Genomic DNA, 17,637 nt, shown 5'->3' with positions numbered 1-17,637 from the left:
ATAATTTTGAATGGTTATGTAATACTTTACCTAGTGTCTGTGTAATAATTTCCATTCTTGCTTGTCTGTTTGACTTCAGGTATTTCCATTTCTTGGCTCTCATAAATAATGATAATATATGGGAATATGGGTTGTACCATTCTGTATAGTCTCCAGTAAGGAATGAGTTTGCAAATTTCATGCCAGTGTGGGAATTATTTTTAAGTGCTTTGCTAATCTAATAAGCATAAAATGATAATCTGTTTTCCTATTTGTGTACATGTATTTTTTCTAAAATCATATTTTCCTAGTCTTTTCAGTTTTTGGAGTTTTATATTCTTTATTCATCCATCCATCTTTTGTGATTTATATCTGTTTCTTCAAAGCTAACGTTCTGTGACATAATAGTTTACATTTAACTTTTTTAACTTCAGCTTGCAATTGTTTTGATGTAATGCATTAGTGTTTGTGTAGTAATACGTTTGAGGGTCAGATAGTTGAATTACCTTCCGTTCAAAACCAACAAGCTTTATTAAAAAAAGATATAGAGTATTTATACTTAGTGTTAATTGCTTTTCAAGTATTAATATAATTTAGTTAAGGTTAATTCTTACTTCAGCTTGCAATTGAGAAAATTAAGACTCAGATGAGTTAAAGTTCCTATGATCCCACAATTATTACATGAGAGCTTGGTTTTGAATTCAAGTGTGATTCTGTAGCCTCAACCATTATATGTTTAAGTAATAATTATTAGCTACTTTGAAGTAACAATCTCTGTTTTGCTTTACTAAAACCACATAGTACTATGCATAGCAATTCTGTAAGTTAGGGGTCTTTCTAGTAGGTATATGACCCCATCACTGTATCTTCTTCATGTACAGATCTTATTTGTTAAAATAAAATTTTTTATTTTCATTGTACTTACCAAAATGGAGAAGTTTGGTTTCTCTTTCTGAGAACTCTAGTCTTTATTATTTGCTATATTCTTGGATAGGGATATAATTGGTATTCTCAAAGTTGAGGACAGGGAAGGAGAGTAAGTATATAAATACATAAATTTTCTTCTATTAAAATGCTTAATATCAAAGTAAATGGTGCTCACATGGCAGAAAGGTTAGGCTGGCAAAGCTCTTCACAGTTCTGTTCTGCCATCAGCAGAAATTATGCTGCACCTAAACTCCCAAATCACACTCAAGCAGCTCAGATCCAAAAGCAAAGTGGTAGGAGGGTGCTGTCTGGTGAGGGCAGAAAGGGGGAATGTATTCTCTCTAGAGAATTTTAAAACAGTAATAAAGTTGACTAAAAGGCATATGCTGCTTGTTATCCCACGCTTGATAAACAGTATCAGTGGCAAAATACTGCCTCGTACCACTATTTCAAGGCCCAGTCCTTCCTCCAAAAATTGGGATACATTTAAAAATATTTGGTGTGTCATGCCAGTGTGGGAATTAACCTTGACATGGAAAAGGACATTGTGTCTTCACCTTTCTCCTTTTTCTCAAATTAGGTTTCAGTTGATAAAAGGAAGCAATCAATGTATTGCAAGATGAAGAGTAATTAAACAATGTTTTATTGGTTCATACATATGTCATGTTAGTTGTACAGTGTGGAAGCTCATAACTCAAGTGAAAATCGATTTATTAGATTAAAAGGGTACAGGGGAATTTCATGGGATATAATTGCAGGAAGTATAGTTAGGCCTCCCAGAAGCTGAGTTTTTTCAGCAACTCTGTGGCTCTGCAGTTCTGCCTACCCAGAGTCTTGCTTTGGTTAACTATATTTGGATATTGATGATACCTAAAAGGCTGATTTTTTTTTTTTAACCTCATGAGCCAAGGTTAGTCCGAAGAATTCCCTCCAGGCAGACAGAATTTATGACAACCTTCTGATAAATGATTTGGTGTGTACTAGTTACTCTTTGTGGAAGCTGGATTCATACTTTAGCTTATGCAGGTCATAAGCTAAAGTAATTTATTCCTTGCCCTTTGAATCCACCTTCTGGTGTCTTCCATGAAGGGAGGGGCCTGTGGCTGAGAAGGCAGTGAAAGGGAATTTTCTGGAAAGGGAGAAAACTTTTTGAAGGGTCTTTATATACTTGAGAAGGACCAAGCCCCGTTGGGTTGAATAAGGTGAAATAAGTGTATATGTACATCTTGCTTTCTTCCTCTCTCTACTTTTTTTTTAAATTTTGGTATCATTAATCTGCAATTACATGAACAACATTATAGTTACTAGACTCCCCCTATTATAAAGTCCCCACCACATACCCCATTAAAGTCACTGTCCATCAGTGTAGTAAGATGCTATAGAATCACTACTTGTCTTCTCTGTTATACTGCCTTCCATGTGACCCCCCCTACCCCCTGCATTAAATGTGCTAATTGTAATGACCCTTTTCCCCTCTTATACCTCCCTTCCCACCCATCCTCCCCAGTCCCTTTCCCTTTGGTAACTGTTAGTTCATTCTTGGGTTCTGTGAGTCGGCTTCTGTTTTGTTCTTTCAGTTTTTTCTTTGTTGTTCTACTCCACAGATGAGTGAAATCATTTAATACTTGTCTTTCTCCACCTGGCTTATTTCACTGAGCATACTACCTTCTAGCTCCATCCATGTTGTTGTAAATGGTAGGATCTGTTTTCTTCTTATGGCTGAATAACATTCCTTTGTGTATATTTACCACATCTTCTTTATCCATCTACTGCTGGACACTTAGGTTGTTTCCATTTCTTAGCTATTGTAAATAGGGCTGTGATAAACATAGGGGTACATATGTCTCTTTGAAACTGGGCTTCTGCATTCTTAGGGTAAATGCCTAGAAGTGGAATTCCTGGGTCAAATGGTATTTTATTTTGAGTTTTTTGATGAGCATGCATACTGGTTTCCACAATGGTTGAACTAGTTTATATTCCCACCAGCAGTGTAGGAGGGTTCCCCTTTCTCCACATCCTCGCTTTGTTCTACTGAGTGACTTCTTCATGAGCATATCTCCCCGATCAAGGGAAACAAAAGCAAAAATGAACAAGCGGGACTATATCAAGCTGAAAAGTTTCTGTAACAGCAAAGGACACCATCGATAGAACAGAAAGGCATCCCACGGTATGGGAGAATATATTCATAAATGACAGATCCAATAAAGGGTTGACATCCAAAATATATAAAGAGCTCACACACCTCAACAAGCAAAAAGCAAATAATCCAATTAAAAAATGGGCGGAGGAGCTGAACAGATAGTTGTCCAAAGAAGAAATTCAGATGGCCAACAGACACATGAAAAGATGCTCCACATCGCTAGTCATAAGAGAAATGCAAATTAAAACCACAATTAGATATCACCTTACACCAGTAAGGAACGCCACCATCCAAAAGACAAACCACAACAAATGTTGGTGATGTTGTAGAGAAAGGGGAACCCTCCTACACTGCTGGTGGGAATGTAAATTAGTTCAACCTTTGTGGAAAGCAGTATGGAGGTTCCTCAAAAAGCTCAAAATAGAAATACCATTTGACCCAGGAATTCCACTTCTAGAAATTACCCTAAGAATGCAGCAGCCCAGTTTGAAAAAGACATATGCACTCCTATGTCTATTGCAGCACTATTTAATAGCCGAGAAATGGAAGCAACCTAAATGTCCATCAGTAGATGAATGGATAAAGAAGATGTGGTACATATACACAATGGAATATTATTCAGCCAAAAGAAGAAAACAAATCCTACCATTTGCAACAACATGGATGGAGCTAGAGGGTATTATGCTCAGTGAAATAAGCCAGGCAAGTACCAAATGATTTCTCTCATATGTGGAGTATAAGAACAAAGAAAAAACAGCATCAGAATCACAGAACCCAAGAATAGACTAACAGTTACCAAGGGGAAAGGGACTGGACTGGGAAGGATGGATGGGAAGGGGGTGGGGGGAAAAGGGGGGCATTACTATTAGCATGTATAATGTGGGAGGAGGCATGGGGAGGGCTGTGCAACACAGAGAAGACAAGTAGTGATTCTACAGCATCTTACTACGCTGATGGACAGTGACTGTAATGGGGGTTGTGGGGGGACTTGGTGAAGGCGGGAACCTAGTAAACGTAATGTTGTTCATGTAATTGTAGATTAATGATACCAATAAAAAAAAAGACTTACATTTTCAAGTTGAGCCAAAAACTTCAAAATATTATTTAACATTTCTTTATTATTGGGTTAGTTAGTAGTATTGGAATTTTCTTCACATTTAAGTAATGGAAAAGTTATTTAAATTTGTAATTTTATTACACTGACTTTTAAAATTTACAAATAGATCCTTTGATTATCTAGCAGGTAACATCTAAAGGAACTGGTTTAAATCCTAATGCCAAAGTATGGCAGGAAATTCCTCCTGGAAGTACTGATGCCACTTCAGTAAGTCATGGAACTGAAAGCTCTTGGCATGAAACAGCATCTACATCGGGGTCTCATCCTGAGGGTAGGTCATAAATACTTCATTAAAACAGCCATATTTTGGTTAAACATATGGTCAAACCTGTTTATTGAACTTTTGGGGTACATCCTTTGATTATTTGGTTAAATACATTTATAAATGTTTAACATGTAGTTTGTATACAATTCTCATTTATATCCAGTATGAATGTATTGTCAGTAATTTCAAATAGTAGCTATATCTTTGGGTACAGCATTTAATCCATTTATATCATAGTATTTATAAGTAAGTTTTGATCTACCTTCAGTGGCATTGCTGTTTGACCTTAGGCAGATGACTTGACTTAATGCTTGTTTCCTTCATCTGAAAAATGGTAATAATTACTATTTTTGGCATAGAATTAGATCTGAAAAGTAATGAATAAAATGCATAAAGCTGTCTGATATATTGATAGTGGTATACAAAATTAAACTTGTTAATCATTTTATCTTCTCCATAGTGGTCAAAACTTACCTTCCTTAGGAAGAGAACTTCTAGAAACCACACAGACATTTTCCTGACTGGTAGAATTCCTTGAAATCTTGTTAAAGAAGATAGAGTACCTGGAGTTCCTAAAAATACAATTTATAGAATCCCTGTTTACTTTCAGTATTTTTTCTTTAATACAGGTAATACAGAGCTTTCAGATGAAATGTGTAAGGAATTTGAAGTAATGTATCCATCTTGTGAAAGCACAAGAAATACTACCTGCATTGAAGAATCAACTGATGGAATGATTTTAGGACCAGAAGATCTGAGTTACCCAATATATGATGTTTCTGGTAAACTTTTTGGTTTTATTGGTAAAATGAAAATACAGTACGCTAGTCTTTTCCTCCCTACAGTCTCTTTATCATTTTCGTAATAAACCTATGGCATTGATCAATCTATTTTCTTATTTGAAAGGAACTTTATGTTAATGAAGTGTTAGGTGATTATTATACTGTTTTCAAATGGCCAAATATGAAAATTGTTACTAAAAAATGTTTAAAAATCTATTAAAGGAAAACGTGGAATTAAAAGGAAAAAATAGTCAAGATAGTTCAGAGAGACCACAATTACAGTCTTTCAGAGAGTCCGGGTTTCTTGGTCTGTTAGTTGAGGTCAATGAAGGTTTTTTCAGTTTTCCCATTGCTTTTGTCAATATGAAATGCACTTATAAATGTGAAATTGCTGGGGTTAATTTGTGGAATATGTTTTTTTCACATTAATTAGCATAGATTAGTAGTTGCTTGGATTTAAAAACTAAAAAATGTACCATAGACTCTAACTACCTAATTTTATTTTTCTAATTTCTAAACTGTAAAATAAATACAATAGGGAGTATGCATTTCTGTCACTGCTCAGTTCTGTGACTTCAGTCAAGTTATATAAACCTTTGTCCTCTATTTCCTTATTTATTATAAATGGATGAGATTTCTAAGGTCTGTCAGTTTGTAAGTTGATTTCTGAAGTGGAATGGGGTAGTATTTCCATATAATTGAAGGTGGTAGGATCTACTTCCAATTTGTCATACCTAATTATTGGCTACTTTGAACATAGAGTTGATTTAAGTAATGTGGCAGCCAGTTGGTATTTTAATAAGTTTGCCATAATGGTTAGTACAAAGCTTAAATCTAGTTATTTCTCATTTAGCTAGCATTTGGGTGGATGAATTTTGTATTGGAAGGATTGTATATACATACAAATAGAAGGCGGCTTCTTGTATTCATCTTAATGAAGTCAGTATTTAATATCACTTTGAATCCTAAATCAAGTAGATCAAGGTAGTGGTAAAATCATGCACAGATTTTAAAGAGAGGACAAATTATATGCTTTGAGTCTGTAGTGATTTGTTTGAGTCTAATAAGATATTGATGGTTTTCCTGGTTTGAGTCCCTAAAAAGTCTCATGTTCTGGCTTCAAACATCAAGCATAGAAGGCTGTTAGAGAGTTGATCTGATCCTTGGATGTTTTGAGTGCTTTAAATACTCCTAGGGAGACATAGTGCTCTCAAATCAGGGAATTAAAAGAATACTAAGAGATAGAAGTCCAAGGAGTATGGATAGGTATATCGTCATAAACCTATGGCATTGATCAGTCTATTTTCTTATTTGAAAGGAACTTTATGTTAATGAAGCATTAGGTGATTATTATACTAACACCAGATTTATTGCCAATAATGTAAATGCGGAGATAATATATGTATTATCTCCCACTTTGTTTAGCTAGTTCCTATCTTCAAATTTAGACTACTATTACTTTTGTTCTTTGAGTTTTTAAGGAATTAGTCATCACATTTAAAAAGTTTTAGGGTAGTGTTTTACAATGTGGTAGTCAAGTGCTTTTAGTATCAATGTTAATTACTTGATAAAATAGGTTTCAAACTGATATGAAATCTATCTAGAGAATAGTAGGTTGAAAGAAATTAAGTTGGACCTTGTGTTATTTAAACTCTAAATAAAAGCAGTTTTGTGGTGAATTTTAATTTGTACTTTGTGACTTATTCTGAATACAATATGTAAAATTTACCACCTCTTTTAATTTGGTATTGACTTTCCCCTCTTTTTTATCAGGAGAAAGCAATTCAGCAATTTCTCCAGAAGACCTAAAAGAATGTCTGAAGAAACAATTAGAATTTTGTTTCTCACGGTACACTATAATCTTTTTTATTGCTATTTCTCTTTTTTTGAATTGTGTGATTAATAGATTGAACTAGAGTGAAAAATGCTGATTTTCAGTGATTTCGATTTTCGGGTATTTTGATACCATTCTCCAGGATATTTATTAACTAGATTTAAAGATGTAACCTCCAAATGGATCTGTAAAGGATCTATTCTTAGTGGAAAAATAATGAAATTTCTGTTGGATACTTAAGAACATATTCAGGTTTAATGTTTTCAGAAATGTGATTATCTCTTAGTTTTTATTTTTAGTAGTTGGCTCTTATAACCTTTGATCATGGAGTTACTTTTAGCAAGTTAATTAGGTAGATGGGCATAGGATTTACATTATCAGTGTGTTCTATTAAATAAGGAGTTCATTTAGGCAGATGTTTCAAGAGCTCTTATTTACAGAAGAGAATTATGTAGGTATGTCTAGAGCTTAGATATCATGAAACTTGAATATGTAGAACTGCTCCTTCCAAAATTAAGTTTTGGGTATGTATACAAATGTAATACCTTCTGTTTTTTTCTGTATCTGGTGAGAGGTCAGACCAGTGAACCACTTTGTCAAGCTAGAAATCTGGATTTTGTCAAAGACTTATTTCTTTACACATAATACAGTCTTGACTTGGGTTTAATTGGTTCTTCAGCTTAAGTATCTCCCTTTTCTTCCCTTCCTTTTTATGCTTTGCTTTTGTAGTTTAGTATGGGTTCTAGGATGAAAGCAAAAGCCTTCTGGATTTCTTTTCTCTAGTCAGTTGGACCTGTGATAACAATTCATTTTCTGTAACATACTTATAATAGTCATTTTCTATAACATACTTGTAATAATTATTGTAAAAATCTTTGCCTATTAACTGGATCAGTTGTGTGTCTGCTTATATTTCTGAGATTTTTCTCTTGATTCTCTGTCATCCTTCCTTTTCGTGTGTCTTACAAACTTGGTTTATCTGCTGGACCTTATGTATAAAAGAAGCTAGAAGCTGCAGGGACATAATATTTCCTCTAGACAAGATTTGGGCTTTATTCTGGTAGGTGGAAGCAGATTGATTGCTTTAATTCCATCAGGCATTGAACTAGGTCAGGGCGGAGCAGCCATTCAAGTCCATCTCTAATTTATTGCTCCTTTGGCATGCCCTTCTCAAGATTCTGACTTAGAAGTTGGCGGTTTTCTGTTACATCAGTTCTGAAACAACAACAGAAATTAGTTCTGTTCTTCAGAGGTTTGAGATTAGTTCATCATCTTTTTACTCTATGCAGATTCATAGTCTGGCATGTGTCTTGTGGGGAGACCTGTCTTATGTTTGGTAAAAGTTCTTACTGGGACATCATGACACCTTAAAGATATCATCCACCTTTTCAACTTGGCTCCCCATCTCCAATCTTCCTCCTTAGAACTCAGAATGGGAGAGGATCAGCTGTGTGTTGGGAGCTCCTTTATAATCTCAGTCCTGTGTGTACCTACCTAAAGCTCTGCTGGTTTTCCTCTGGTCCAGGATCAGCAAATGCCCTCAGGAAAGAAAAATCATCTTTCTGGAATTTCATTTTGTCCTTATAGCTCCCACAGCTCTCCTTTTATCTCCAAAAACAATGACCTTTATAATTTATCCAGGCTCTTTTAGTTGTTGCAGTGGGCCTCTGGCTAGTCAGGATCTACCACAATCTACTCAGAACTGTGATACTGTTCAAATCATCTGGGCAGTTAACATTTGTAGCCCAGCAAAATTTCTATTAGTATATATCAAATATTAGCCATGAATGGTCAAATCCTAGATGTAACTTATATCCATCCATTTGACTTACTTCTGATGAGATACAGTTTCTTTAAGGGTTTGACACACTATTTTGTGAGAATTGGACCTGCTGAAAGTGGGAGTTGATTTAGGTTACAACTTTTTAGTTGTCTAAATATTATGTTTACAGTTGTCTTATTTTAAGGCTCTTAAGGAATTATCTTGTTTATGAGGGCAGTGATAGTATCCCTCCTTTTATGCTAAAATAAGTTTAACTTTTACTGCTATCCTCTTTTTACCCTAAAAAAACAAATAACCATGGGCTGTTGACAATAGAAACCTTAAAAAATAATTGCTATTTTATTATAATTTGAATGTAAAGGCCTTTGATCCTACTTCCTTGGTAGGCACTAGAGTTAGGAAACATCTTGAACAACAAAGATCCTTCATTGAATCTGTATTCTGGCTGGGGGAGACAAAACAATAAATAAGCAATTTAGAAGTGTATTAGGTAAAAGCACAGTGGAAAAAAATTAAATAGAGCAGTGTAAGCAAGGGAAGGAGCATCAGAGGTGCTTGGGTTGTTCACATTTAAATAGGGTGGCTCTAGAGAAGGTGGTTTTTAATCAGAGACTTTTAGATATTTATAACCAGATCGATTCAAATATTTTGTGTGAATAACAAGACAGAGAAGTTTGATTTTGCTTCAATTTATTAAACAAGATTTCTGGTGTAAGATAGAAGTGTTTGTATCTTTTTTTAAACTATTTAATCTTTCATCTTAATTTTAAATGTTTAAAATCTGAATAAAAAGTCAGTCATACTTATTAAAAAATGTAAACATTCACAAACCTAAAATCCTCCACAATCCAACTGATGGTGTAAACCATAATTTTTCTATTATGCATATTCTAACACCAGTGATAAATGTTTATAAGGTATAATTATAGTGTATGTGATATTTTGTAGCATAATTTTTAAAATCTAATATTAAGCCTTTTTCCATATTAATATAATTCCATAAAATCCTTTGTTCAAAGCGATTGGAGCCACACAGGTATTTAGGGATTCAGAAACTTTCTGGAAGTTGTTAGAATATATCTGTTGTTTATTATGCATAATAACTTGTATATTTTCACAGTTGACTATGTTATTTCTAATAGAATAATTTTGTTGTCCTACACTTAGTGACAGAAGTGACTAAGATATGTTTCCTTTAAGTGTTTTTTAAGAATTGTTTGTTTTATAGGACTGTTGCTTCTGTTTATTTCTTTTCAGAGAAAATTTGTCAAAGGACCTTTACCTGATATCCCAAATGGACAGTGATCAGTTCATCCCAATTTGGACAGTTGCAAACATGGACGAAATAAAAAAGCTGACCACAGACCCTGATCTAATTCTTGAAGTGTTGAGATGTATGTAAATCATACCTTTTAGCCTGTTCCTTAAAGTCAAAAATTTACTCTTTTGGTTTCTGCTCATACAGGGAATTGTTTTTAACTCCTCCCCGCCCACTTTTTTCGCTATTCTGTTCCAGTAATTTAATTTTTACTGTCCACTGTGTAGCTTCCATATCAGTTCAGCACCTTGGTGGTTCATCTTGAAACCCACTTACTCAAGTATACAGTTAAATTTCCACTTTCTAGACTATAAGAAAGCTATAATATATGTCATTATCATATCCTCTAAAGCAGGCTGCTTCAAACTTTTGAACCCAAGGAAGAAGCACATTTTACATCACAGCCCACTATACATACCACATACTTGTACACAACTGAAATGTCAGTTACACAGATTAATTTTAAATACTTGCCAGAACTCATTTCTTTTATTTTAAATTGATTTCACAACCTATTAAAGACTTGTGACCCATAGTCTGAGAAATACTCTCTAAAGTTTGGTAAATAATTTATGTTAGATTTAATTTCTAAGGATTTTTAGTCGTATGTGTGTCTCATATCAGTATTTCTCAGTAATGTTTCTTCTGCGGGTTTTGTTAACTACTTGACAGGATAAAGGTAGATCTTTACTTTTATATGAAATGTATTGTTGAAAATGTTTAATACAATAAATCCAATAATAGTATTTGGGAGTAAAGGATTTCCCTTCACAGAGGGCTAAAAACATTTATGAAATCTCTGATAGTTTGTTCAGATATTTCTTCAAATGACTCTTGTCAACATAAAAAAATTGGCCAAGAGACAAACAGGATTCCCCACTTATAAGGGCTGGAACCTTGCACTTAATACCCCAGCTTTCTTCCTCACCTGCTTTTAGTCTATTTACCTGTTCGGGGAGATGTGGCATATTATTATCTCTCTGAAGGTAGAGAAAATAAAAGTTTTGTCGTTCAGTATTTCCTCAAAATCAGCATCCAAAAGATAGCTTACACACTACAACTTCTCTATAGTAGTATGTAAGAATAAATATGTTAAAATCAAGGATAGAGTAGTGTATAATTCTTGGTTCAAGTGCTTCTTAGACTTTGATACTAAGAAGAATTTCTTTTACATTACAGAGCTCATTAACATCCCCCAGAGTAGTGTTTGACTAATGCAAGTATATACACTGATTTTTGTTGTCTCTCGAAATAAAGAATTTGGTAATTATATACAAGGAAATTGCCTTTCTATATAAGTGTTGTGTGCTTCTTTTCAACTCCAACACAGTGCCTAGTCACAGAGTAGGTACTCTTAATATTTGTTCAAAGAATAATATTTGACAGTGTTCTTTGCATAGTCATCTCAAAATATTTTGTCATTACTATAATCTTTGGTTCTATAGCTTAGCCTCTTTAGGATATTAGCTTCTACTAATTCACTCAGTTGAAAATGGAAATGAGTAGCTTTTTAATGTCATTACTATCTCTACTGGTCACTTTTGAATGAAACCCTTTTTAAAATTTCAGCTTCTCCCCTGGTACAAGTTGATGAGAAGGGCGAGAAAGTGAGACCAAGTCATAAGCGTTGTATTGTGATTCTTAGAGAAATTCCTGAAACAACACCAATAGAGGTAAAGTATTAAGTATTGATAAAACTAAATGTTCTTTAACTGCTTAAATTTGAGAAGGTAAACATCAGCGTATAAGTCATTGCCCTCTTATCAGTTACTATAGATAGGATAAATACTAATTTTTTTTTGTAAATTTTTTTGGGAAACTACTGGAGAGAAGGAGGAAGAAAGTATAATTCTTTGTTCTTAGAAGGGTATTGCAGTGATACTTTCTCAATTTACTGATTTAACTGAATGGCAATTAAAATAGGTTCTTCTGGGAACTTGAGGATCCATCTGAAAGAAATAAATGTAGGAATGAAGAAGAGAATATATATAAGGGTTAATGAGTCAGGACTAACCCTACTGGTTAGCAAAATATAAAGCAAAGCTTCAGTCCTAAAGATGCTGTGGTACAGGTACAAGAATAAAATCATAAAATCATATTTGAATGAAGAGTACACCCAAAATCCTTTTATGTAAAAATGTGTATAATAGCATTTATGTAGTAATTAGGTTCTGCAGTGTATTGTGCAGTGTACTTCATAGTTATTTAAGGCCTAAGGTTTTATTATCTGTGCTTTACAGATAAAGTAACTGAGCCTTAGTATTGTTGAAGAGCTAAGAACACATGAGCTGTTTAAATGACAGTCTGAATTTGAACTTGATCACTCATTCCAAAGCCCATGTTCCTTTACTAACCATTAAGCCACAGAGCTTCACATAAGTTGTCATGTTAATGTATGGTAAGTTAGAGATAGGGAGGATTAATCAGTAACTGATAGATGGTAATTGATTAGCCATTTTAAAAATAATTTTTAGACCTTTGCCACCTAACAAATTTGGCACATTAATCTTTTTGCCCAGTTGTCATTCAGTATTAAATTTCCAGAATGAAGATTTCCTAAACTTAGAAACAATGAGAGAAAATAGAAAAGAACTATCACTAGATAAATCTTTGATGTAAAATTATGAACTGTATGTCAGAAGTAACAGATTGAAAGGAAAATTGCAGAATGGGAAGAATATTTGCAATACTAAGAGCATATGAGCCTGAATTCCACAGCCAGACTGCCTGGATTTGAATTTCAGCTTTTTTGCTTGATGTCTTTGTGACCTTGGTATAAGTTAACCTCTTTTGCCTCAGTGTTTTTATCTGTTAAATGGGATAGTAGTAATAAGTGACTCATACAACTGGAGTTAGAAAAAAGTTTAGAGCAGTACCTAGCAGATAAAACACTCTAAGGTTAGCCATTATTATTTTTTTAGTTATTGTAATTCATATTCTGAATACATAAAGAACTCACGCTTGAAAAACAGTAAATAAAATAAACCTTTGTTCATTTAAAGAAATATACTGTTCATTGAAAGAAATAAAGGAAATGCAGATGACTAAAATAGCCAGAGAAGTTAACCTAGGCAGTAATCACTGAAATTTAATTAAAGCGAAGGTTTTTGGGTTCTGGCTTTAAATATTCTTGTCAGGTGTATTGCATTTTTTATTACTGTAGATACAGACTTCTATTATATTTGGGAAAGTAGGTCTGTGAATATAACTCTTCCAGAAGAATGATAGAGGCTGAAAGTAGGGATACTGTTAAGATTTAAATAAATTAGGCAATTCCTACACATTTTAAGGGAATTAGAAATACTTGGAGAGTATCTATGAATTTTTGAAGGTAGAGATTAGCAGGAGGCAATCTAGCAGTTCCATCGGAAGTTCTCCAAAAATGTAGTTCTGGACTGGATGGGAATTTTCTTTAAAAACTGAACTTGGTGATCTTTCACAAACATCACAAAACTCAGCTAATTGCCCACTTATTTAAGTTAGTACTTGACCCAACAAAATTTCATCGCAAGGAGAGATAATCTCTTTTTTTAATTCACTGTATTAAAAATGTGAGGAAATACAGGTTAGACTTCACTGTTTTCTTGTTGATTGTCCAGTCAGCTTCCTGCTTGTCTTTTTTTAAATTGATGTCTACTGATATTTTGTGAATCAGGTTAATAACCTAACCAAATTCTTTCGATATTTAGGAATTACTGGTTGCTGTTAAATTTCTTCTTGAATTCAAATAGGTATTAGACAAAAGGAGTTTATATAAAACTCCAGGTGTAAAAATATGGGTTTGAATTCCACTTTGTGGTAGTGTGAGTAAGTTAAACAATCTGAGCCACCATTTCCTCAGCTGTAAAATGGGAGGTGATAAAATACTCAACACAGGGTTGTTTTCAGGAGTAAAGCACAGTGTCTCACTCTGGAAGGTATCTCAGTAGATATTTCCTTTCCTTCTATAACTTTGTAGGGATACTTAATATTCACTTCCAGTTGTTTTGTTTCTGCTCTTTTTATAAACTTCTTTCAAGCTATTAGCTTTTATTCAGTTCTGAGTTTTGGTAATCTTTTTTTTTTCAAATTCATATTTGGAGTTTTAGTTTTCATTTACTGAAATTTCATTTCAGTTATGGGAAAGGGAAGATATCTTGGTACAGAGTTCATGTTTGTGACTGATGTAGGCAAAACATCTGTACTGAATGAGAGTCATGAAAATACTTAGCACCTAAAAAATGTTAATGGAAGACATAACCTCTTTTGGATAATGGCAGGACTGGAAAGATTTTACTTTAAGGAAAATTTAGCTTGCCACTAGAAGTGAAAGGCTTTAGTTTAAAGGTTAAAAGTTTTTCTTCTTTTTAGGAAGTGAAAGCTTTGTTCAAAAATGAAAACTGCCCCAAGGTGATAAGCTGTGAGTTTGCACACAATAGCAACTGGTATATCACTTTCCAGTCAGATACAGATGCACAACAGGTGAGAAGAAAATACTTCCTCTGATTTCAAGTCCTGGTTGTAAAGGAAGTAGTGATACATTTTAATGGAGAAAGTATCTGCTTACAGTAATGTTTGTAAAAACTGTTGAGCACCTTGTTCACCTTTTTGGTTTTGCTTATTAATTGGTTCCCTTTTTGATCACCTTCCTAAAAGCCTTTTTATTGTCAGGTTAAGAACAGTTTGTTTCCTATCAATAAAAAAATAAACACACAATTTTAACATGGATATTGGGAACCATGGACTGAATAGTCAGTATTTCTAATACATAGTTGGTCCACAATAAATAATAACTTCTTTTCTGATTCTTGGAATTTTGACTTAATGATTTTACTCTTAATTGTTGTCATGTTCTACTTAAGAGAAATAATAGTCCTTTGAAACAAAAATGTATCTAACAACACTTTGAAATAACTGATTTTTAAAAAAAAATTCTTTATCTTAGAAGGCTGTCTGAACCATTTCTTAATTGATACAATACTAGTGATACTTTGGGTCCATTTTGAGTTTGTGCATTATATCTGCAGTAATCCATAATACCTAATGTACACTAAAAATGAACTGTAGCATGGGTCTTTAATTTTTACCTTCTCATTCCCTATTACCTGCATAATGGAATCACCTTCAGAATTGTATATTGTTTAGAATTGTTGCTAATACCAAATTCTTTTCATACAATAAAGATGGCTTTAATGAAATGTTTGAATACTAATGAAAGTCCTTCCTGCTTTGTTAACAGGCTTTTAAATACTTAAGAGAAGAAGTTAAAACATTTCAGGGCAAGCCTATCATGGTAAGAAAAATTTGTGAATAGACACTATCATGAAACAGAGTTTTTTGTTGTTTATCTGTTTGAGAATTTAAAAAACAGATGTATAATAATTTATAAAACCCATAATGATTCTAAAGAAATGTCTGGGTCATGTGATATGCTACTTCAGAATATTAGTTGATAGGACATCAAAATACTTTCTATACAGCAGTTCTTTCCAAAGGCATAGCTTCAGACAGCATAAAGTTTTAATTAGATGCTGATTGACAACCTGTCAGATAATTCCAGATCTTAAAAGGAGGAACAGGAACAATTTTTTAGTATCAAAAGTAGAAAACATTCTCAGTACTCTTAACTTTGTCTCAGTTAACTGCAGCACCATATTAACATTCAATCATTTTGGAACCTAGGAGTAGTCATTGGTGATCCTTTGCTCACTCTCGTTATATCTTACCTGTTCTCAGATACCATGAAATCTGCCTTCGAAACTTCTTTCAGTCATTATTATCATTGTTTAGGCCTGAATTGTTGGAGTAGCCTCTTAACTTTTGCCTTCAGCCTTTATGCCTTCAACTTTTACCCCCTCACAGTCCATTCTCCACATTACTACCATCTAAAATAGACTCCCAAACATGAACTTAATTTGGCGTCCTCCTCATTCCCTGTATAATATAGTAATTGTTATTATTTGTGAATACATTATTCTTATTGAGCTCTTAGTGCATGTCAGTTTCCACTCTTAAGTACTTTATATATATAGACTCATTTAATTCTTACATGAACCTGATAAGGCAGGTACTCTTGTTTTTATCATTTTACTGTTAGGAAAGTGAGGCATGAGAGTCACCTATCCAGTTTCACACAACTAATAAGTGGAAGAACCAGGATGAAAGATGCTTACATTTATTAAGAAATCAAATGTCAAATGCTGTTTTAAGAACTTGACATATTTAAACCTCAATGTTACTGGGTGGTAGGTGGTATTATTTCCATATTACAGATGAAGATAACTGCCAGATGTGATTCTAATTCCTCTGCCTATAATGGTCTTCTCTCTATTGTCTCCTTTCCCTGCTTGAGGCTGTTCTATTCTCTTAGGTGTTCTAATAGTTTTAAAATTTTATATAGCATATGTAGGTCTTTGATACATCTGGAATTAATTTGATGTGTCGTGTAAGATAGGGATCTAATTTCATTGCTTTCCATATATGGAAAGCACTGCCTTATTTGTTGAGTGGTCTATCCTTCCACAACTTGTGTGTAATGTTGCATCTGTTACACCTGTTTCAGGTTCTCTGGGCTATCAGTCTCTACTGAACAAATATCACTTTTTATTACCATAGTTTTATAATTCTCTATGTCCTTACGCACGGTCATTTTTAGACCATTACTTTTCCATATGAATTTTAGAAGTTTGGTTTAACAGCACCAACCAAACAAAATCCATATTGGTATTAATGAAATTGCATTTAATTTATTGTTTAAATTGGAAACAGCAGTTTTACTCCACATTATTCAATATTGTGGTGGCTTTATTATGATATATTTCTCTCAATTCAAATCTGTTGTATTTTATAATTACTTCCTTAAAGCAATTTTTTTTTTTTTGATGTTACTGTATGGAGCAACCTTGTACTCCATATTGTATCCATTGGTTTGTTGGTCTTTTGGATTATCTGCCTGAGAGATCATATCATCTACAAATAATCACTCTCCTGATTATTTCTTATACCTCCCATTTCTTAGAGCTTGTTGCTTTTGCTGGATTTTAGTTACAGTGGTTATAAAATACGTATATTTCATTATAGTATTCTATTTTCTTTATCTGCTATTTTGGTTTTTATTTATAGTTCTTTTGGTTAGCCATCACATAGTAATCTTGCTAGGAGATTCAGTTCACAGATGAATATTAATTTTTATACCATTCATTAAAACCAAATGACCTAGTACCTAGAAAGACAGGTGCAGGAGTCAGAAATACTATATTCCAGCCCTTGATGCTGCTGTCATCCACAAGCTCTTTTGATCTTGGATGTGTCAGTTTGCCTCTAAGGTTTTGGATTGTTTGTCTGGAGAGTGCATACTTTTAATTTCTTAAGTTCTGTAATTCAAAAGCATTATCTTGGAGGAAAGGGATTAAGTGAATAATGTTTGTGCCCATTTCTTGGTGTGTTGGTAATTTTGTTAAGAGGCAGTGCTTGAATATAATTTTGCCTCTTTTAGATACCGCGTATAAGTGGA

General features: G+C 33.6%; 1 protein-coding gene across 9 annotated transcripts in view; it reads left to right on the top strand.

The window, feature by feature from the left end:
* The window catches only part of LARP4 (La ribonucleoprotein 4), a 58,014-nt gene that overhangs the window by 16,849 nt on the left and 23,528 nt on the right, over nucleotides 1–17,637 (top strand). For 6 of the 9 annotated variants that reach the window (XM_036992130.2, XM_073213530.1, XM_036992132.2 and 3 more), the window contains 7 exons: nucleotides 4,287–4,434; nucleotides 5,058–5,210; nucleotides 6,984–7,059; nucleotides 10,085–10,221; nucleotides 11,715–11,818; nucleotides 14,496–14,606; nucleotides 15,364–15,417. In XM_036992130.2, coding sequence (XP_036848025.2) covers nucleotides 4,287–4,434; nucleotides 5,058–5,210; nucleotides 6,984–7,059; nucleotides 10,085–10,221; nucleotides 11,715–11,818; nucleotides 14,496–14,606; nucleotides 15,364–15,417 — 783 coding nt within the window. The remainder of the gene's footprint in view (nucleotides 1–4,286; nucleotides 4,435–5,057; nucleotides 5,211–6,983; nucleotides 7,060–10,084; nucleotides 10,222–11,714; nucleotides 11,819–14,495; nucleotides 14,607–15,363; nucleotides 15,418–17,637) is intronic. The other 3 variants (XM_073213531.1, XM_036992129.2, XM_073213532.1) reach the window with 3 other exon arrangements.

Source organism: Manis javanica, chromosome 10 (genome assembly GCF_040802235.1).
Source record: "Manis javanica isolate MJ-LG chromosome 10, MJ_LKY, whole genome shotgun sequence".
Classification (NCBI taxonomy): Eukaryota; Metazoa; Chordata; class Mammalia; order Pholidota; family Manidae; genus Manis; species Manis javanica.
This window is presented reverse-complemented; position numbering and strand designations above follow the sequence as displayed.